At 40.5% G+C, this 22,094-nt stretch overlaps 1 protein-coding gene across 11 annotated transcripts in view; it reads left to right on the top strand.

The window, feature by feature from the left end:
- Positions 1-20,187, top strand: part of KCTD7 (potassium channel tetramerization domain containing 7) — a 29,380-nt gene extending 9,193 nt beyond the window's left edge. For 6 of the 11 annotated variants that reach the window (XM_073315072.1, XM_073315069.1, XM_073315067.1 and 3 more), the window contains 5 exons: positions 1,188-1,371; positions 2,045-2,214; positions 5,393-5,571; positions 6,741-7,113; positions 8,843-20,187. In XM_073315072.1, coding sequence (XP_073171173.1) covers positions 1,237-1,371; positions 2,045-2,214; positions 5,393-5,571; positions 6,741-7,113; positions 8,843-8,927 — 942 coding nt within the window. In that variant the 5' untranslated portion in view covers positions 1,188-1,236 and the 3' untranslated portion in view covers positions 8,928-20,187. Of the gene's footprint in view, positions 1-1,187; positions 1,372-2,044; positions 2,215-5,392; positions 5,572-6,740; positions 7,114-8,842 lie in introns of those variants that run through there. The other 5 variants (XM_073315068.1, XM_073315075.1, XM_073315074.1 and 2 more) reach the window with 5 other exon arrangements.
- Positions 20,188-22,094: the final 1,907 nt, after the last annotated feature.

Here is a 22,094-nt window from a genome sequence, read left to right as displayed (position 1 = left end):
GCCAATGTGAGAGAAAGATAAGACCTGTAAGCAAAGGTCCTAATATTGGAGTGATGCTTGCTGCTTTGAGCAGTCCTGTTCGTGACAAAATACCAGTGTCCAGCCCAGAGTAATAACGTAAAAACCAGCTGCAAACTTAAGTGAGAATAATAGGATAACAAAGTGTGCATGCACTGCTAGAAATCTAAAAAGTTGTTTAAGCTGTGGTGTTTTTCCACTTGCAGAATGTACACAAGTCTTTTTAAAGGAGCAAAAGACCACAGCGAGAAAACAAAGTGTAGAGAGTGGTGGCAAAAGAGGAGGATTCAGTGCTGCCTGCTGTCTTCCCTGTTCCCTCCCTTACTAATTCCCCCCCACACTGCACAGAAGAGAGCACAGTATTTCCACCTGGTTGGCCTTGCTTTTCTGCTACATAAGATGGGCCTTTATTATCCACATCATGCTGCATCGGTCTAAATTCACAACAGTGTGAGACTCAATTCACAGGAAAACTTCGTCAACGTGTTTGTGGTTAGAATGCTAGATTTGTAGCTCGTTTTTTGGGGTTAATATTTTACATGAGTTGGTAGAACTGCACCAGAAGCCTTCAGGTAAGGCACAATGTGCAGAAAGCCCTGCTATAAGCATCTGAAGCTACTGCACTAACACACAGCAGAGCCAAAACTGCTTTGAAAGATGCAAGATGATTAAATGACTTGACAACATTATTGTAAACAATGACGGGATTACTACAGCACAGTCCAACCAATAAGAGAACAGCTTTCAGAACACAACTCTGTAAACAGCCAATTGCAATTTAGCGGCAGGTGAACCAATAGTTAATTGGAATTCAGCTGGGAAATGACAGCTCTGCTGCTGAAAAGAACTAAGCCAATCAAACACTGAATTGGGCAGCGTATGAAAATCAGCATTTTATTCAGCCAGTGACAGGGGTTCTCCTGCTCTGAGTCTGACAGGAGATTTCTTGGCACTGCTGGGCAGACTGCATTCCTCCAGATATATGTGCATCTGTGAGCTTGACTCACAGCACAATAATAATCATCCCTCTAATGATTCACTTCCCAATAATAACAGTGTCCTAAATTATTTGTACAAAGCAGGACAATTATGTCTCTCTGTCAGCCCTGTGATTGTCTGCAGCTGGTAGGGAAAGTATCCAGATAATTTGGGTCTTGTCTCTCATTTAGCATTGCCACGGCTGTCTGCCCGGCAGACCTGGTTACAAGAGCCAGAGGGATGGTGGTAGTCACAGCGCAGAACAAAGCCAGTGGAAATCTGGACGATGCCATGTCGAGTTCAGATGCAGAGGATGATTTCCAAGACCCTGGCACTCCTACTGCAACTCAGGCAGGGCACTTGCTGCCTCAGCAGGTAAGAGTGGTGTAAGACTGTTCTCCTCTGAGCTGGTGAGGTGCTTACATTTGAGCCTCCATTGTACAGTATCAGGGAATCCATTATTTCTCATGCTGAAGTCTCAAGAGTTTCTAGTTTAATTTCTATTGCCAACTAGCTTGGTGAAGGAAACTGAACTCCTTTTTTGCATGATAGCCAGGCGTATTACCCGCGAAACCCGTACCCTCCCCTCATCCACATTAGGATTTATCTGCTGTCTTCTACCCTAGAAAGAGAAGTGCTTGCTGCCTTATTGTAAATATAGGTAATTCTTACCCTCTAAACTCAGCACAACTCTTCCTTGACCTATATCTGCCAAAAGTTGTTACCCGCTCATTTCTTTCTCTGAACTGCTTCCTTCATTACCTTGTTTCACTCTTGGGTTATTGCCTTTCATGCAGCGGCTCTATGCTTGGAACAGTCTCCTCCTTCCTTTGTGCCAGGAGGTTCCCTCTCCCTATTCCTCCGCTCTTTATGAAACCTTCAGACTTCGATCTCCTCGCAGACTGTGTCTTTGTGCCATCTTGGATCTGTAATCTTATCCTGTGTTTCGTAGAGATTCTCCTCTGTGTGGGTCAAGGGATCTTGTCATATACATGTTTGTGAAGCACCACAGAATAACTTTTAAATAGTGATATGATTGCTTTTCCAGTTCCCAGAAGTTGTTCCGCTTAATGTAGGAGGCATGTATTTCACTACCAGGCTGTCAACACTAAGACGCTGTGAAGATACCATGTTGGCTGCTATGTTTAGTGGAAGACACTACATTCCAACAGATGCTCAAGGCAGATATTTTATTGACAGAGATGGAACTTATTTTGGGTATGTGCACTGTCCTTATTACTCTAATTTTGAAACTGTTACTGTGTTAGGAATCATTAATTTTAAGAATGCAAATGAATTCTTGCCTGTCTTCTGATTCAATCCCATTTGAATTGCATCTTTTTATCAAAGATTGGTGTGATTAACATGCAACTACAGTTTTTAAAACTTCTTCCAGAAAACTGTCAGATTTCTTGGTATGTTGTCGTGCAAAAAACCCTATTATTTAAAAACTAATTATTGTAACTCACTTTACAAAAAAACCTGAACAATGTTTTAGTCCTCAGCAGAAGTGTGTGTACATACAAACACACAAAAAAGCTCCATCCAGGGAGCCAAGTTGCTTGTACATTAAAAGTTGAGTATTTGACACCATTTCTTGTAATAACATGATTGTGGCCTCTTTTTTGTGATTTTTGTTGGTATTATCTTGTTGTTTTTACCCTAAAAGGGGATGGCAGTGATGTTCCTAGGATATTTGATAAAGTCCTCTTTTTGGTTGTTATGATTTTCAAATGTTTTATGGAACATTTGTAGAGATTCGTCCAAGTTTAGAGTATAACAGTGCTGTTAAGGAAAACACAATGCTAGTTGTCTGACTAATTTACAAGCTTGACTTCAGTGTAAAATATTCTTCCCTGTTAATCATACTATAATACTTAGAGGGGCCAAATCTTGTTTTGGATAAAATGGCAAATTTTTATCTTTTTTTCTTCCTCTTTTCTGTTGTCTGCGTTTTTATTTGCCTGAATTTCACATATCTGAATTTCAGGTATATGTAAATTCAGGTGAACAGATTAACACTACATGCTGATGAAATGTGTGGCACTGTTTCAAGCCTGCAGATATTTATTCACCTCCAAAATTGCCAGATTTTCTCTGAAAGAGAAATTGTTGTTTGAAATCTGGCCCAGCTCTAATTATAATGCACTTTAGAAAGCTGAAGGTTTAGGTAGAATCTATGCCTTTCGGGGATTTTCACTTTCCAACAAATAAATTCTGCAAAATGTAGTAGGATTAATCTTTGTTTTGCACGTGGACCAGCTACTCCCTGGACCAGTGAGAAAGTAAGCATAATAATTTTTTATTGTTTTAAAAAGACCTGTTTACATATTATAGGTGGAAAAACAATGCAGGGGTCAAAGAACTTCTTTTAAATTGCTGATGTCTGGTAGTGTTATATTCAGAGCTCTGTTATAATCCTTCTAAAGGTCTCAAACAAGATAGTAGCTTTCTTTTTATTATTTATTTATTTATTTTGAGCATGATTCTGCTAATATTTAGTTCCACTTGTTGGCAGTAATTGCTGCTCCAAATAATAAGCTTTTTCATGATCAGATCTTTGCTTGTAGAAATATATATTGGACATTCTAACCTCATTTCCAAAATACTTTTCCCAGAGGGATGTTCTTCATCTATCCAGTTGAGGACCTAATTCTCTTCAAAGCCAGTCAGTGCTTAATCCACCACAAAGTGCAATCTATATCAAGACAGAATTTCCTAGTATGATTAAGCTGATTTGTTTATTTGAAAACAAGTGTTGGCATTTGTGAGTTTCTTATTGCTGGCAACTGTCTTATTGGAAATTGAGTTAATTGTGATATACACTATCGAACCAAACCAGCACTTTATATATTTCCTGCAACATTATAAAGAAGGGCCAAGTAGCAGGTGTGTTCTTTGTTTTAGGTCATATGTTCACTAATAGGATTAATTAGTGAATGTTTGTAAAGTGGTTTTTCCATCTTCAAAGCATTCTGATCTAAACCATTGTTAAACACATTCAAATGAAACACTTTTTCTGTTGTCAGAATAATTGCAGAAGGCCCTAATCCTGTAAAGACAACTCCACAGCCAGACATTACAACCCCACCTGGAGCTCTTCAATGTTAGTGAGGTTTTCAGTGGGCCGAGGGATCTGCCCACATAGTTCTTTAGCAAAATCGGGTACTTAATGAATACAATTATCACTGTGAAAAGAAAAGGAGTACTTGTGGCACCTTAGAGACTAACAAATTTATTTGAGCATAAGCTTTCGTGGGCTACAAAAAAACTTCAAAAACAGACTCCACCGAGAGACTGCTGAATTGGAATTGGGGTGGGATCTGAGTTACTCAGGAAAGAAATTTCTGTAGTATCTGGCTGATGAATTTTGCCCATATGCTCAGGGTTTAGCTGATCGCCATTTTTGGGGTCGGGAAGGAATTTTCCTCCAGGGCAGATTGGAAGGAGGCCCTGGAGGTTTTTCGCGTTCCTCTGTAGCATGAGGCATGGGTCACTTGTTGCAGGATTCTCTGCTCCTTGAAGTCTTTAAACCATGATTTGAGGACTTCAATAGCTCAGATATAGGGGAGAGGTTTTTTGCAGGAGTGGATGGGTGAGATTCTGTGGCCTGCGTTGTGCAGGAGGTCAGACTAGATGATCATAATGGACCCTTCTGAGCTTAGTATCTATGAATCTATTTCCCCATGTTTATTCCCCCTCCTCCCCCTCAGATGTTCTTGTCAACTGCTGGAAATGGCCCACCTTGATTATCACTACAAAAGGTCCTGTCCTGTCCCGCCCCCGCTCTCCTGCTGGTAATAGCTCACCTTACCTGATCACTCTGGTTACAGTGTGTATGTTAACACCCATTGTTTCATGTTCTCTGTGTATATAAATCTCCCCACTGTATTTTCCACTGAATGCATCCGATGAAGTGAGCTGTAGCTCACGAAAGCTTATGCTCAAATAAATTTGTTAGTCTCTAAGGTGCCACAAGTCCTCCTTTTCTTTTTGCGGATACAGACTAACACAGCTGCTACTCTGAAAATTATCACTGTGTTCTCAGTGAGAGACTATAATCTGTGTCCTGTTTCAGTTTAAGAGATTAAACCGTCCTGAATGTTTTGTTTGCTGTGTTTTTAAACTGGGATCCCAACACTCCTAGCTTCACATACATCACATTTTCCCGCTGGAGGCTCAAAAATGCCAAATGCAACTCAAAATGTGCATTTGAAAATAGAGTTCACAGTTCATATAAGAATGAGAGCTGCTGCTTACCTTCTGAATTTGAAAATTGCTGGACTGAGTAAAATGGTGTCTCCATTTCATGTCAGATTAACAATTAAATTCTTTTTTTTCCCAAAATTTTTTTGAAGACTTGTTATTGAATAATATTTTCCCCCCTTCTGTTTAGAGACATACTTAACTTTCTGCGATCTGGTGACCTGCCTCCGAGAGAACGGGTGAGGTCAGTTTACAAGGAAGCTCAATATTATTCCATAGGACCATTGCTGGACAATCTAGAGGAAGTCCAGCCTCTTAAAGGAGAAAAAGTTAGACAAGCTTTCTTGGGCTTAATGCCATATTACAAAGGTAAACTAAAGAATATTGACAATGTATATTGTATCTTAGTATGTGTAGTATAAATAATGCTCAGAAGACTGAGTTTACTTTCTTCCTGTTCATGAAAACCCCCTTTGCGTATTTACCTCAGAACACTTAACACTATTAGAAAGTCCTGCGGTTCTGATGCTATTTCCTCTACACTGGAGTAATTTTGACCCAGATCCTCAAACTTATTTAGGCTTCTGATTTCCATTTCCAAGCTTCAGTTTTTGGCTTTGCTTTTGGGTAGTTACGCTCTAACATCCTAGCTCTTGACATCTTTGAAGCCCCCACACAGCACTTCCACCTGCATCATTCAAGGTGATGAGTGTTTTTCCTTAGACTTGAATGAGAGCAGGATCAAGCCCATAAAGTGTGAGAAGAGATTCTTGAACAAAACTATTTCTTTGAATCTGCATTGGTGGTTCTCTTGAGGCCTGCATCTCTTTCCTTGCATAAGAGGTTGTGCGTTCAAGGTCTTTAGGAAATGTTTCAACAGCTATTTATTATTTCATGTATTGTGCCTAAATGGGCTAAATACTTTATGGACATACAATAAACAGGCCCCTGCCTCAAAGAGCTTACAGACGACAATCAATTTTTTTGAGACAATAGCAAAACTACTGTGTTTTGCATTGTTCCTTGTAGACACATAATAACATTACCAACAGATCTTATCTGAACACAGCTTATATTAAAAATACGCTAGTCTGAGACCAGCCTTGAACTGAAGAGAATAATGCCATACATGTGACTTCACACCTAACTTAAAGACCAAAAAACCGGAGTTTTCTCAGTCTTGTGATTCTTTGGTTATTTCACAACTTGAACTTTTGGCATACTGCTCAAGCAGTCGTTATAAAGCTTGCAATCATAAGGTTGTGTATAACTGGAATTTAAAGTAGGGGTATATACATGCACACATAAGATATAAAATCAATATCACAGACACTAAACTCTCAATATGAATATGGATAATTTCATTATTGTAGGCCGTATCTAACTGCAAGCAACCCTTGAGTATATCTTTTGTTGCCTCTGGCATTGTTTTAAGAATAATTCATGCCACTTTGATGCAGTAATTAGATTCCACATGAAAACATTGTGTTCTGTTCCTCGCATGACATTCACTGTTTGTAACTTTTGTTGTTGTTTAGAACACTTGGAACGGATAATTGAAATAGCTAAGCTTAGAGCCATGCAGAGAAAAGCAAGATTTGCAAAGTTGAAGATCTGTGTTTTCAAGGAAGAAATGCCCATCACCCCATATGAGTGTCCACTTTTCAACTCTCTACGTTTTGAAAGAAGTGAAAGTGAGACAAAACTGTTTGAACATCACTGTGAAGTAGATGTATCTTTTGGCCCCTGGGAGGCTGTAGCTGATGTATACGATCTTCTGCATTGTATTGTGACAGACCTGTCAGACAAGGGAATTGCTGTGGATCATCAGTGCATTGGTGTGTGTGATAAACATCTGATAAACCATTATTACTGCAAGCGCCCCATCTATGAATTCAAGATTACTTGGTGGTGAGTTATTCTTTTCAGAAAGTGCATAAAAAGTCTTTTCTAGACAACAATTGCTTTTAATATTATCTTTTGCAATATGTCTCTGGAAGTGCATTGCTGCTGAGATGCACTGGAATCGACGTGCTGAAATGTTGGCTAATGCTTAGCTGTTCAGCAAATGGGAACCTGTTACATGATAATGTCTTGAAAAAACGAGCCTGAAACAAGATTCTTGGCTCAGGTATCTTAACTTGACACCTTCTGAAAGGTCCCCACCTGCTTGGTGCCTTTTCTGTAACAGCAGGGTCTGAAAAGTGGACAGTGCAACTTTCACTCTCTTTGGAGCAAAGTCATGGCTCCTGGTGGTGCTAGCACCATTTGAGAACATCTGTGGCTTCAATTTTACCAGCTGGTGTAATGGTTTTAGTCACTTCTGCTAGATTGATCACTCTATAAAGCCAAATACCACTCCGGTACAAAGATATTGATAATGCAACTCAGAAATACCTGATAGTTTAAATAAATAAGGGAAAAATGTCCTAAATGTTAATGTTGGTTGTGATTATTTCAGTTTTTCAAAAAATAGCTTTATTGAGACTCTGCATTACAAATATGTATTATAATAGTTCAATTATTTCCATTTTTATGACCAGAAGAACATCTAACAAATTCAGGCTACGTTCCTTAATACATTTAGGACAAATTACAATTCACAGAAAGCCTGTTCTCAGCATTAGAAATTCTAAATGTTTATTACACCTACAAAAAAGAAGCTATACAGTATACAGTAAAAGTATATATATATAAAAAAGTATACAGACGGGTCATTTGGAAAGGTTTTTGGAAAATGGGAGAACCCTACTGGTATGCCCCAATTAGCAAAGATAAAATGGGCACTCAAATATATGAATTACTGTAAACTTAACTCTTCCAGATCCAATGATAATTCCACATGATTCTGAAATGGAAGCTGGATGGTGAGACTTTATAAGCCAAGCCCTGAAAAAAAAAATTAAGTTACATGATGAATTTCCCTGTTTGTAGCAATAAGAAGTGTAATTGTTGACTTTGTAATTAATCTTTAAAGATTTCTCCGGCTACCAGCCAATGTGTCTCTGTAGCAGATTTCCTTTTAGACTGAAAGAGGCTATCCCAGGATCATCTTTCTTCCCTGAAAGTGATAGTTGAAATACCGAAATTTGTAAATGTCTCTCTTGAAAGCTCAAATACATCATTTTATCTAAAATGTAGGAATATATTTAAATCCTGGAAATATTACTATTAATATGGAGTATCTCAAATCATCTCCACTGTTTCAGGAAAGTCACTTGGGTTGGCCTCAAAATTTAATCTTGGAAATATTTATGTAAATTGTAGGCTGCTGTGTTACATTTCATTGGGTTGATTAATCTAATTTGTTGACCAGAAAGATCTTTGGGAAGGCAACTTGCATGTAAAATGTTTATCAAGAATTTCAGTAAGAGTCTTTGAATAGCATGTTCTGAACAAAAAAAATTGATTAGCCCTCATCCATACTGTTTAATTTAAGAGATTAGTGTAATCTCTTCTTTATAAGGCTGTACTTGGGGGGCTCATGACTTTGTATCTTTGTAAAGGAACAGTGTCAAGTGCTCGGGTTTAGGACTAGAATTTAGGTTTTGGAAAGGAAAAGGGGGAAGGGAGATAAACAGATTTTGTCCCCTTTTTTGTTTTTTTTTTTAATTTAGTTGAATCTTTTTTTAAATGTTAGGATTTCCCTTCAGTCTGAGAAAAACACCACCAACCTATTAGTGCATGAGAATCTGAAACTGAAACAATCTAGAAATGGCAAATGAAACTAACCAAGGTAGTTCACTAAGGCCTGATCTACACTGCAGAGGTAGGTCGAAGGAAGCCACCTTAAGTTGACCTGTTAATGTATGTGCCTACGCTACCGGGTTCTTTATGCTGACCAAGTCGCCTCTAATGTTGACTTCTGTAATCCACTTCTACGGGAGGCATAGCACTTAATTTGATTTTCATGGGTCGACTTCAAGGTAGTGCAGACGAGGCATTGTGTAATTCGACTTAATTGGCCTCCAGGTGGTGTCCCACAATGCTCATCTGTGACCACTCTGGAGATCATTCTCAATCTGCTGCACTGCAGCCAGGTACCCAGGAAACAGCCCCTCCCTTGCTAGAGCACCGGGAATTTTTGATTTCCCATTTCCTGTTTGATCAGCATTGGGAGCATGCCAGCTTAAGCACAGCTAATCATGGAGATTACATGCCCCAAACGTGCTCCAGCCTGGTCTGCACAGGAGGTGGTGGATCTCATCGCTGTGTGGGGAGAAGTCTGTGCAGGCAGAGTTCTGATCCAGCAGAAGAAACGCTGACATCTATGTAAAGATCGCTCATGGAATGGGGGAGAAGGGCTACATGAGGGACACACAGCAGTGCCGTGTGAAAATAAAAGAACTTCGCCAAGGGAGGCAAACAGTCGTTCTGGTGCTGAACCCCACACATGCCAGTTCTATAATGAGCTGCATGCGATTCTTCGGGGTGACCCTACCAGTTCCCCCACAAGCAACATGGACACATCACAGGTGTGTGAGTCTAGGGACAACAAGGAGGACAATATGGTGGATGAGGAAGAGGAGAATGGGAGACAGGTGAGCGGTGGGTCCATTCTCCCCAAGATCCAGGAAATATTTTTAACCCTGGAGCCCTGTGGGTTGCAGGACATCATGGTGACCCACCATGATGCTGGGGAAGGCACCTCTGGTGAGTATACAGTTACAATCAAAGTCCAGTTAAACTTTAGCGGGCGCACACATTCAGTGGTATTGCATATTTACTCTGAAGAAAAAGTGAGGTGCTGTGGCTCTTTGCTTACAAGAGGCTGCTCCAGCTACGCAAAGGGTGGCCCCCGGAAGTGACTGTTTGTGTGGACTGGGCTAGCCCGGGAATCATCCATGGATATCTCTAGGACACTTTCATGGAGGTACTCTGCAATCCTTTGCAGAAGATTTCTGGGCAGGGCAGTCTTATTTCTTCCACCACAGTAGGACGCTTCCCCATGCAACTCCTGAATTAATTCTGCTGGCATCATTGTGGTACACAGCATAGCAGCATAAAGACTGGGTACGTACCCAGACGCTTGCAGCATCTCCTTCCTTTCCGCCTCTGTTACCCTCAGGAGACAGTTAGCACATAGGGTCACCTAGGGGAAACGGTTGAAGTTCTCAGTAAAAGTGCTCTTACAAGGGGTAAAAAAGAGCATGTAGACCTCCTCCCCCAACCCAGATGCCAAATCGCCAAACCACATGGCCGCTAATGTGCCTTTACTGTTCTCGGCATGGATTGACAAGTAGTTTAAGTGGCTGATAGAGGATTGGGGCCCACATGTGAGATTCTGCAATTTGAGAGTGAAAATGCCCCCCAGCCCCTGTTTGTAAACAGCTTCCCGTGGTGCTATGGGGAAAGGCCATTGTTTGACTAGCTACCTCTGCTTCCGACATGAGCCTGCCATAAACTTCATTAAAAGTGCGGTCACCCGTGACTTGGGGGGCTATTCACCATGGCTGGAACAGCAAAACGCACAGTTATGGATTTTGATTGTTCTGGCTTGCACCTAGTGTAATAAAAGTGGGTTGGTTTGTTTTTTTTTAATGAAAACAGCTTTGCTATGGAAACATTTTATGCATGTACAATGGCTCCTTTCTTTTTTCCCATGACTGACCCCCAGCTGGAAATGTGTCCTTTGGCATGTCATCAACACCTGAAAGCAGACTTTCGCTGATTAGAAGAAGGTGAAAGAGAACACGGGAGGACATGTTCACCGGGATAATGAACACCTCCGGGACAGCTGAGACAGAGCTGAGAGCGTGGAGGATTTAACTGTCTGAGAAGTTAGACGTGAACATGAAGAGCAGGAAAGCTTCCAGTGAGCAAGAGTGTGCGGTGCAGGATGAGATGCTTTGGATTATGAGGGACCAATCAGACATGTTGAGGCATCTGGTTGAACTACAGGAACAGAAGCAGGAGGGTACAGTCCCTCTGCAGACTCTAGTGGACAGCCAGCCAATATCGCCTGGCACAGAATCACCCTCCGCCAAGCGTTCCATTAGTCATGGGAGAAAAGTCCATTATCCCTTTCACTTACCTCAGGAGGAGGGTACAAGGAACAGAAGGTGCTCGTTCACAGATCTTTAATGGTCTAGAATGCAGTGTTACGTTAAACAGCTAAAAATTTTACTCCTGTTCCAACTTTACAACCCCTTTTCCCCAAGGCTAACTTTTTTTTCTGTTTTCCATCTTTACTTATGTTTGTTAAATAAAGTAAATGGATTTGAGAAATACATGTTCTTTATTGAGTAGAAGGAGTGGGTGGGGGGTTGGCTTTGCAGGGACAGTGATGCAAGGCAGGTGAAGGTTTGGGAAAGCACAGTGCAGACAAGCAGCTCACATTACTGTGCCTCATTATTGAAACGGATTTTCAAAGCCTCGTGGATACGCAGCACCCCATGCTGTGCTCTTCTTATTGGTGTGTGGCTCTTCAAAAATGGCTGCCATGCAATCTGCCTCAACTGTCCACCCCTGCGGAAAATTTCCCCTCCTTTTTCCCCCACAGATATTATGGAGCACACAAAAGGCAGCTATAACCATGGGGATGTTCTCTTCACTAAGGTCCAACCTGGTTAGTAAACTTCTCCAGTGCCCTTTTAAACGACCAAAGGCACATTCAACCTCCATTCTGCACTTGCTGAGCCTATAGCTGAACTGTTTCTTACCGCTGTCCAGACAGCCGGTGTATGACTTCATGAGCCATGGGAGCAAGGGGTAGGCTGGCTCCCCCAGGATAACTATAGGCATCTCAGTGTCGGTTTATATACTCTCTGGCAAGGTGGTCTGGTTCCAAGATGGGAATATGCATGCCATCTATCGCCCCATTGCAATTAGGGAACCCCATCACGGCAAAACCATCCACTATGTCCTGCACATTTCCCAGACTCACTACCCTTCGTAGCAGAAGTCGATTAATAGTCCTGCACACGTGGAACACAGCAGCTCCCACGGTTGATTTTACCTACTCCAAATTGTTTCTGCACTGACCGGTAACTGTCTGGCATTGCAAGCTTCCAAACAGCAATCGCCACTTGCTTCTCCACTGTCAGAGCAGCTCTCCTTTTTGTGTTGCTGAACTGCAGGGCAGGGGAAAGCTCTGCACAAAGTTCCTGGAAGGTGGTCTTCTGCATTTGAAAGTTCGGCAGCCACTGCTCGTCGTCCCATACCTGCAAAACGATGCATTTCCACCAGTCGGTGCTTGTTTCACGGGACCAGAAACGGTGCTCAACAGAGTGTAGCTGCTCTGTGACTGCCAGCACCAACTGTGAATTTTTTTTTATTTTATTTTTTTTAAAATTTTCAGTGGCTTGCAGCAGGGCTGCTTGCAGGACATCGCGATGTTCCGCGTGGCGGACCCTACTTCAGCTCTGGAAATACTGCAGGCAGAGGCGTGAGGTTTTTGAGATGCTCACAGCAAGAGTGCACAACTAAGCAGGCTCCATGCTTCTGGGGTTATGGCTTACGCGTGGCAGTTTTAAGGTGTGAAAACCGCTGGGTTGTTTGCCATTGATATGAGGGAGGGAGGACGGTGCATCATGGGATGCCGACGCACTGTTCCCATTCTCCTGTGCAACATTTTGGTCCCATGAGGCATTGCACAAAATTCCCAAAACACACTGTTGCAAGTTGCACTTTGGGATAGCTCCCCACAGTGCACTGCTTTGTGCATCGATGTAGGCGCTGCTAGTGAGGGCGCACTCCATCGGGACAATGAGCATGGTGTGGCCACACACAATTGACTTAATTTGGAGGCTTGAGGTTGAATTAGACAAAGTGACTTAAATTTTGTAGCGTAGACAAGCCCTAAGTTGAGTGAAGACTTGAATGAGTTCTTCACTTGTCAGCTCGCTCCTCAACTTTGGTTTCTTTGTAGGGGAAGGGATCCTTAAGCCACAGACAGAACTTTTTACTAAACAGCCTCCTTCAGATCCAAAATACGAAACTTATGAGCCTAAGCTTCTTGTTAGGAGAAATGCTTTATTTAATGACTAAGTAGTCATCATGAACTGGGTAGTTCAGTGGTGCTTGCCCAATTCTCATGTCTTTGTATAAATGGAACATTGCTGTGGTCTGAGTTTCAGCATTGTTGACAGAAATGGGAATCTCAGCTGCAGTGATTAAAAACATACTTTTGGGCTTGACTATCTTCTGATCACATTTTAGAAATTTCCAAGAGAAGCTATGATGGGGATTTTGTTCTTTTTTATCATGTTTATTTCATGAGGTAATATTCTGGCACTAACATTTGTGCCAGTAGATTACATGCCAACTTATTCTGGTTCACTATATTAAAAAGAAATGGACAGGAGGAAGAAAAACTTGTTCTTGTATCATTTGTAACTTAATTAAAGCCCTACCACATTCTCTACCAGACATTGAAAACTTTAAGTCCAGTTTAAAGAAAAGCCCAGACATAAGAACCATTGTGCTTTCATTATGAGCATACTTTCTGTGTCTTGTGATTTTAATTTGTGAGAGTTGACAATATTGCTATTGGCTGGACTTGTTCTAAACAAAATCTTTTACCGTGATTTAGATGTTGTTACTGCCTAATATGTGTTCATTTTTTGACAGAAACTGAGAAGAATTGTGCAGGAGGATGTCAGGGGAGTATACTCCGATAACTGCTTTAAATAACTTTATTGACTTAACTTTTCTTGGCAGATACCATCACATTTTGCAAGTTCTAAATTTGAAAAATAAAACAAAACAAAACACTGATCAGCTAACCCTCATATATATTTAATGAATGATGTGTAGTTGTATAATGACTCCAGACATCTGCATAACACTGAATTTTTTTCAATGACTTTAGAACCTTTCTTAGGGCTTATACCCAGGCACATCCAGGAAAATTCATCCAGATAATTAAAGGTGTGATTTTAAAGTGGATTAGTTAAACTTCATTAAATCTCTTTGTGGGCGCTGTTATTCAGAATTAAAGTGGCCTTAATTCAATTTAGTTTAGTTAACTTCCAAACTGAATTAAGGCCATTGCAAGTTTTGAATGAAGAGGTTCTTGCAGGATTTTAATTTGGTTTAACTAGTCCACTTCATATTCACAATTTTAGCTAATTCAAATTAATTTTTCCTGGATGTCCCTGTGTAGACAAGCCATTAGTTAAACACTCTGTCTCTATTCAGTTATGTCCCTGCACATCTCTCCGCCTATCTGCCTATTTCTCTATCTCTGCCTAGTCTAAAGGCTGGTCTACACTAGGAACTTACATCTGTATAGCTACATCTCTCAGGGTATGAAAAATCCACACCCTTGAGAAACATACTAACCTAACTCCAGGATAGATAGCGGTAGAAGAATTCTTCTGTTGACCTAGCTACTGCCTCTTGGGGAGGTGGATTACCTATGCCATCGGTGTAGGTAGTGTCTAAACTGAAGTGCTGTTGCAGTGCAGCTGCAGCATTAAAGTGTAGACATTGAGTATTTATACCATTCTGTCACTGCAGTATCTGAACACTTATAAGGTATATTTCCTGTGCAGAATCTCTCGCTTATCTGGATAAACATCAGGGCCTCTGTTCCATTCTGATAAATGGATCATGTGATTGTTTCATGTCATCAACATCGTTTTGTTATGAATGTCATGCTGCCCTGCCTGTTGTCAGAGGAACGGTAAGTGCAGCCTGTTTAGCCCCCAAATGTATATACCTAGAAGTATGGTGCATCTTTCGCAGCATCTTTGGAGAGGACGACTATCATTTTTTCGTTCTCCAGTGATGCCGAAGGGAACCTGCTAACAGTGAGTGGAATATTTCATGTAAACCTTCCAATTGTTTTCAGTGTGCAAATTGCAAAAGCTGGATTACAGTGAAATCTCTGCTAATTGTGATGACTTAGGGGAGAGAAATTGTTAAGAACTGAGTTCTGTTTAATTATTTTTTAGGTTGCTGCATGCTCAAATATTTGCATTAAAATTATTAGCCTCTTAAAAACCTCTGTATATGCATTGGCTAGTGGTCTGAACAGAGCAGAGAGACCTGGATCCTGTTATTGGTTTTCCAGCTGACTTGTTGTGTGGCCTTGGGCAAGTTGCTTAACCTCTTCGTGCTCCAGTTTCACATCTGTAAAAAGGGAATAACGATACCTCCTCATCTTTGTGACATACTTTGAGAGCTTAATATTAAAAGTGCAAAGTGGTACATTTTAAAATGTTGTATCTATGAAAGGCACCCGCCAGGAATGGGATGAGGTTTATTTTACTTTAAGGAAGGTATGTTTTAGTGTCCCAACTAGTTGACAATTGCTTCTTGAAAGGTAACTACAGATTCGTAGGACCTAAGAATGTAACAAAACGAGACAATGAGCCTTCCTTGTGCTGCTCATAATGGCCCTTTTTGCCTATATACCACAATACTACATGAGGGTTGCCTGGCTATGATACAGAGCAGAACACATTAGCTGTATAGGCAGCTAAATAGTGGATTAAAATAGGTGGTAATTAATAGTTGGAATTTTTTGGGACATAAATTATACATTTTGTCTCATGGGTGTAGAGATTTTGTTCCCCTGGTGCTGGCATCTTTGTTGATTAATGATGCAGACTGGCTAACAGCCACTGGCACAGTTTACTTCTTTCCCTCCGCCCTTCCGTGTTCCTGTTTTTCCTTTGAGACCCTTGATTTGTTTTTGTAAACTGTTTTTAAACCTAGTTCCTGATCTGTTCTTTACACTCAACATAGCATGTAACTTTTTTTTTTTTAAGTATTGCCATTGGTAGAAGCAATAAGATTCAGATTTGCACAGCAAAAATGTTCTGGAGTCGCCCTGACAGATTGAGTAGAAATGTAGGGAGTCTATCAGGGGAATACTGTACAATCTAGTAACAACAAAGAATGAATTCATTAACCTGAAAGCTGTAGGTAGGCATCTTTTCTTACTTTGGCTTTCCCGGCTTCAAGCACTCACTGGAGCGGAGACTAGCACAGGGGCTTGGGGACACTCTTGCCAGACACTCAGGGAGGACGTTTATAATTTATTTTTTCCACAGGGGACACCAATGAACCCTAAAGCCCTCCACATAGCAAGCATCAGTGTTGTGTGTGAAAGATATTTCAATGTATCTAAACTGAGCTGCACAAAAATCCACAGTAAATGGTGTGTGCATTTGTTTGAGGGAATAAATGAAGAATGGTGCATTGACCGTAATTTTGTATTTCTAGACTTCTTATCTTTCTTTTATTTAACACAGTTATTATATACTAGGTCTTTTCTATAAATATTTAGCTGGGTCATTGAGAATGAGCAGAAGTATCAATTTACATTTGCAGTGTAATTCAAAAGGGGGTAAATGTGTCTAAAATGTAATTCATGTAGGCCCCAATCCAGCAAACAAGCCTATAAACTTTGATGGGATATATTTGACATTAAGAACGTGTTTAAATGCTTTGCTGGATCAGACTCAGACTGAATTTTAAATGTGCTATTGTGACTTTTAAATATGTAGTTCTTAGAGCCTGGTATGGACATTTCGAGGTCTCTTGTTTCTACACATGCATTACTCCTGTTACTGTCAGTGGGAATTGTGCGTGTAAAATAATTAAAATACATAGCCCTGAGTAGTGGTGTTTAACCTTCAAAGCAGTTTACAAATATTGACAACTGAATTCTCACAATAGCCGTTTCATGTCACGAGCTAGCCTTTCTGTTTTACAGATAGGGCAACTGAGTCAGGTAGATTAAATGACTTGTCCAAGTCCACAGATCGTGTTTGAGCTGGAGTGAGCATATAGGATATCCTGGTTCCCTATCCTTGTGCTCATACCTATCCCTAGACTATAGACTATCCCTATTTTATTTAAATTGCTTATGTATGTCAACATTATTTGAAATCTTGATCACTGACTTTCTTCAGTAACAATTTTCCTTTTGAACGTAGTTAGCCAAGATATGCTGCAGAAACTGAACTTTCTGTATCCTAATGTATGTGTGTTTGGCTGGTACAGACACTTAAAATATTCCATATATGGTCAATTGTAAAATATAGTTCAACTAATCATCCATTCTGGAGTCTCAGAAGATTCAAATGCGTGGCACAGACGAGCATGTGGATATTTGGGACTAATTGGATTAATGCTAACCCATGAAAATGATTGTGAACACTTGCCAGGGGAATGCTTTTTAGAGCATGTCTCTCCTGTGTTTAGGAATGTTATGTGTGGAAAACTTCCATTGAATTAAGTAATTCTATCATGATCATCAGCAATTGGTTTCTGGATTCTTGCAGTGAGGTTTGCTTTAGCTTATATGCCCCCCCCCTCTTTTTAGACAAATAGGCATAACCTGAAAGCATTCCAACAAATACAAAGTTCAGTCTGTTATTTACAGGAACTCTTCCTTGATTCTTAATAAGCAAGTCCCTAAAGAGGATCTAACCATGTACTTGGCAATCTAATTGAAATGTATTTCGACAAACCTTTGCTTAGAATGACGATTGATTAAACCGCAAGACATAGCAGTCAGCATAGTGGAGCTGGGTAATACAAGTCCTTGAAAGTAAGAGCCAAAGCCTCCTGTGTATCCAAGGATGCATTAATTTTACTGAATACACAGCCTGGCTAGCTTTAGTGCCATTTTAACACAGACACTTTGCTAAACTCAAAGGGTTAGTGGTACTTTAAGGTTATTTTTTTTAAATGGTTACTGTGTTAAACAGTAATCAAATTTTACTGAAACTTTTGGGGGCAAATTATCCTGATTTATACCCTGTAAAAGTCATGGCAGAAATTAACCAGTTTTCTTGTTTACGGTTTCCAATATATTTTTATGCTTCATGACTGAATATCTATGTTCTGATGTATTTTTCTATAATGCATCCTTCCCAGTGCTTTTAGCATTTTTAGCATTTTAGCACTTTTTATTACAAACACTGGAACTGGGAAGGTTTTTTTATTTCATAACTTATTTCCCCACTCTAGTTATGAATGACAATTTCAGTGAGATACTGCTCCCCTCCGCCCCCCTTCCAGTTTTCCAGCTTTAAGAGGCATAAGGAGATCAAGTGACTAGCCTGAGGACACACATGGAAGTAATGACTGTGACTGGATTCTTCCTTGTTCCCTGCTCTTTGTTCTAACCTCTAAATCATACATATGTAGTCTACTTAAATGCTCTAGGTTTAGAAAGTTTATCTTGTATGCAGGAGTTTCAATATCTACAGTGAGAGCCAGAATACACCTTAATTAAAAAAATCCCTGAAGTTATTGGTTGGCAGTTGCTATAGAGACACTGAAGAGGTGTCCTTGAGTCAAACAGTGTCATCTTATTTCTGTTGCGTCTCCCTTTATTTCACCACTCTCCTTTTACTCCCTATAGAGCATTAGTAATTTTTTAAAAGTAACATCAATTTACACATAAGCGAGTTCATAGTTTTTGGAGGTTGTTTTTAGTAACGTAAAGAAGTTAGGCCAAGGATGCCCATACTTTGGGATTCTGAGGGGCTTACTGGTGGACTTGCCAGATCCTGAGGACTACATCATATGTGAGTGTCTCTTCCTGTTGTTCATCTTAAATTAGGACTTGATTCTATAAACATGGTGGCAGGTCATGATCTTTTGGCCTCAGTCAGCAATAGTGGTCAACGAGGCACATTCTTCCCCTAGCTTTATCTTCACAGGTCACCCTGGCTTATGGATGACCTGGGGAAAATGACATGATAGGGAAGACAGATGCACTGGTGGTGAAAGTCTCATGCCAAAGCTGATAGTTTGCATCATACAGACTTTTTGAATTCTCATGCTGTGGTAGTGCCGGAGGCAAAGAAATGTTTGTCTCCATCATAGCATCTGTGAAGTCTGTCGGTGGATCTGTTCCTGGTGGTGGATAGCTTGGCTAATCTGGGTTGTCTGCACCTGGTTGCCAATGTGAGTCTCTTCTGTTGTAAGGTTTCAGAGTAGCAGCTGTGTCAGTCTGTATCTGCAAAAAGAAAAGGAGGACTTGTGGCACCTTAGAGACTAACAAATTTATTTGAGCATAAGCTTTCGTGAGCTACAGCTCACTTCATCAGATGCATTCAGTGGAAAGGTAATGCAGGTTAGTTTGGGGGCGAAATGGATCAGATTTAGACTGAACTATGTCCATGGAGGCAGGGTTTCCCCTGCTTGAGTTTCAGCCAAGGTCGCTTAGAGTTTGTGGATGTGTTGGAAGAACTTCATGCCATATCCTGTGCTTAGGATCCTTGTGCTTCCTGGGTGGCAAAGATCAGTGCAGAAGTACTGGGTCATACAACTGATCATCAGCCAGAAAGGGCAATGATACAAAGCACAGAATATAGCATGAAGTTCTCCCAACACATCCAGAGCCTCTGTGAGCTAGTGCCCGGGACACTTTGGACACAGGTGGCTTTAAGTAAGCACTGGAAGTACTGAGCCTTGTAGTTATGCTGATCTATATAGTTACTTACAGCTTCAAAAAAGAATAAATTTTTGTAATGCTTTTTAGATTGTCCCTTGCACTATAGAGGAGATCTAAGATGGCTTTAAATTTTCTAATTGTTTAACATTTTTAAAAACAAACCCTCAAGGTTGTTTCATTTTTCTTTCTGTGAATGAGCTGAGTCTGATCTGGGAATTCTATTTATTTATTTTATATACAGATCTTCAGATGGATGTTACTTTCCAGGACAAGAATTTTTGGTCATTTTACTTTCACAGGTTTAGTATGAGTTTACAGATAGTGCTTTTATAAGGATTTTTATTTTGTCATGTTTTACATTTTGTCAGCAAGATGTTGTCTCTATGCATTATAATCCTGAATGCCTTTGAAAAACCAATCCTAGATACTGATTGAAAGTTGGAGATATTCAGTGTCTGCAAATGTGTGGGGTTGTTTTTACATTTTAAATAAGTTTGTGAATAATGTTAATTTAATATTGTGGATATTGTAGCACTTTGTCTTATGTATTTTCAATTCCATGTAAACTATGTAATCTATGTATTTCATTTAATGTGTAAAAGAAAAAAAATTATGTATAGTCTGTTGTGAAATAAAATATATTAACTTGTTTTTTTATAATCTGAACAAATATAGATGTGCACAAAAGCCTCTCAACCAAAATCTGATTTCAGAAAGTTTTGAACAAAGTATTAATCTATTGGATTTTATCTACAGTAGAGACAGAAATGGCCTTGCCACACACTAACTAAAACATTAAAGGTATTCATAGGATAGGTAGGGTTTTTCTTTGACTTAATGGATCCAGTGCTGCTCCTGTTGTCGTCTTTCTGGATATGTGTTTGGTTTGAGCTCTGGTATCTTGGGGGAGGGGGGGATCAATGGCTGAAGTCATAGCCTTGGAACTCTGCCCCACTACTCACTACTACCTCCTGAAATATTGTTGAGCATCATGACTAATTGACATCAATGGCCTGCTTTCCTCTCTTTGGTATGCCTATGTTGGGGCTGTTGTGCATGAGAGATGCTTCCCTTGCTCTGTTATTGCAGTGCCTCCTTCCCCAGCTTATCAAGTGGAGTGGATGGAACCTAGGGTCCTCTGTGTAACAGACGATTGATTATGGGTGAGAAGTAAGACACTACACAACCCGTTCAAACTTACTTAGGTGGTGGCGATTCCCACTAGAAGGATTAACGCAGTGTTTACAGTCTCACTTTGTGATGGAAAGAGTTTGCCCTTGTTTCAATTAGACATTTACAAATCCCTCCCCACCACCTCATTCAAATTCAGTTGATAGTTCTTTTCCTACCTAGCCACTTGCAGCTCTTGCCACATGCTATACAACGCTAAAACTAGGAGCAAGAAGCTTAATGGTAGTTGCTGAGCTGCATGTACTCAATAAGTCAAATGCAGCTCAATTCATTTAACCGGAATTTACCAAAAAACCCACACCCCATGCACAACCAACCCAACAAGCACTGCTCATGTCTGTGGTGAGAGCTGGACGGTTTCAGACCCAAAGGTGAAAGTTAGAGCCTTTGTCAATGAAAGGCAGTTGGGGAGGGAGGGAGGAAACTGTTTTTGTTTGAATAGAAGTAATCTTAACTATTTTTCTCCCTGAGGCAAGCACCATAAATAAAACATGCCTCCTAAGCATTCATCGGGCTGCCCAGTCTGGAAAATGCCAATGTTCTGATTTAAAGGCTAAGCAGCTGTGGGAGTAAGGCCAGTTGCAGACTGTAAGGGGAGCAGGGATGCCATTTCTGATGGTTTTGGAAAGAGAAAAATGTGAGCTTTGCTCCTGCAGAGAGGTCAAATTCTGAGTGTGGGTCTCTTCCCTCATTCATACACTATGTAACACATGTAGAATAGCATCAGAGGGGTAGCTGTGTTAGTCTGGATCTGTAAAAGCGGCAGAGTCCTGTGGCACCTAATAGACTAACGGACGTATTGGAGCATAAGCTTTTGTGGGTGAATACCCACTTTATCGGCTGCGTGTAGAATAGTGAGAGGTAGGTCTCTTGACGTTATCACATTACAAGTCAGACACAAGCCTGGGGTCACCTCAGTATTATCGCAGCAACAGGCTGTTCATGATGCAGCAGCCAGGATCATCCTTTCCCACTTCCCTCACCATGTCTTTTCTTACTTGAATCTGCAGTGGCTTTTTTCTCCCCTCTGCATGAGTCAAGCTTCTCCTTGTCTACATTCATTTTCTCCATCTGCCCTCCCTTATCTGTGACACCCACTTCTGCTTTCTTTCATGTGATCCTTGGAGAAATTTCCCATTAATGTTCATAAAGCAGCCCTCCTTTCCTTAGTTCAGCAATCCTTTTTTAAAAACAAAAAACAAAAAAAATCAAATATGTTTCCTGAAGTGTAACAGCAGTTCTCAGAACATGGTCTTCTGGGGTCTTTCATGCTGGCCTGCAGAATGAAACATTTTGAGAATCATACATTGTGGTACTGGATTGGTGGGAGAGGGAC

The sequence above is a fragment of the Lepidochelys kempii genome, chromosome 17, assembly GCF_965140285.1.
Source record: "Lepidochelys kempii isolate rLepKem1 chromosome 17, rLepKem1.hap1, whole genome shotgun sequence".
NCBI classification, from domain to species: domain Eukaryota; kingdom Metazoa; phylum Chordata; order Testudines; family Cheloniidae; genus Lepidochelys; species Lepidochelys kempii.
The sequence above is the reverse complement of the archived record's forward strand: the minus strand, read 5'-3'. Positions and strand labels throughout refer to the sequence as shown.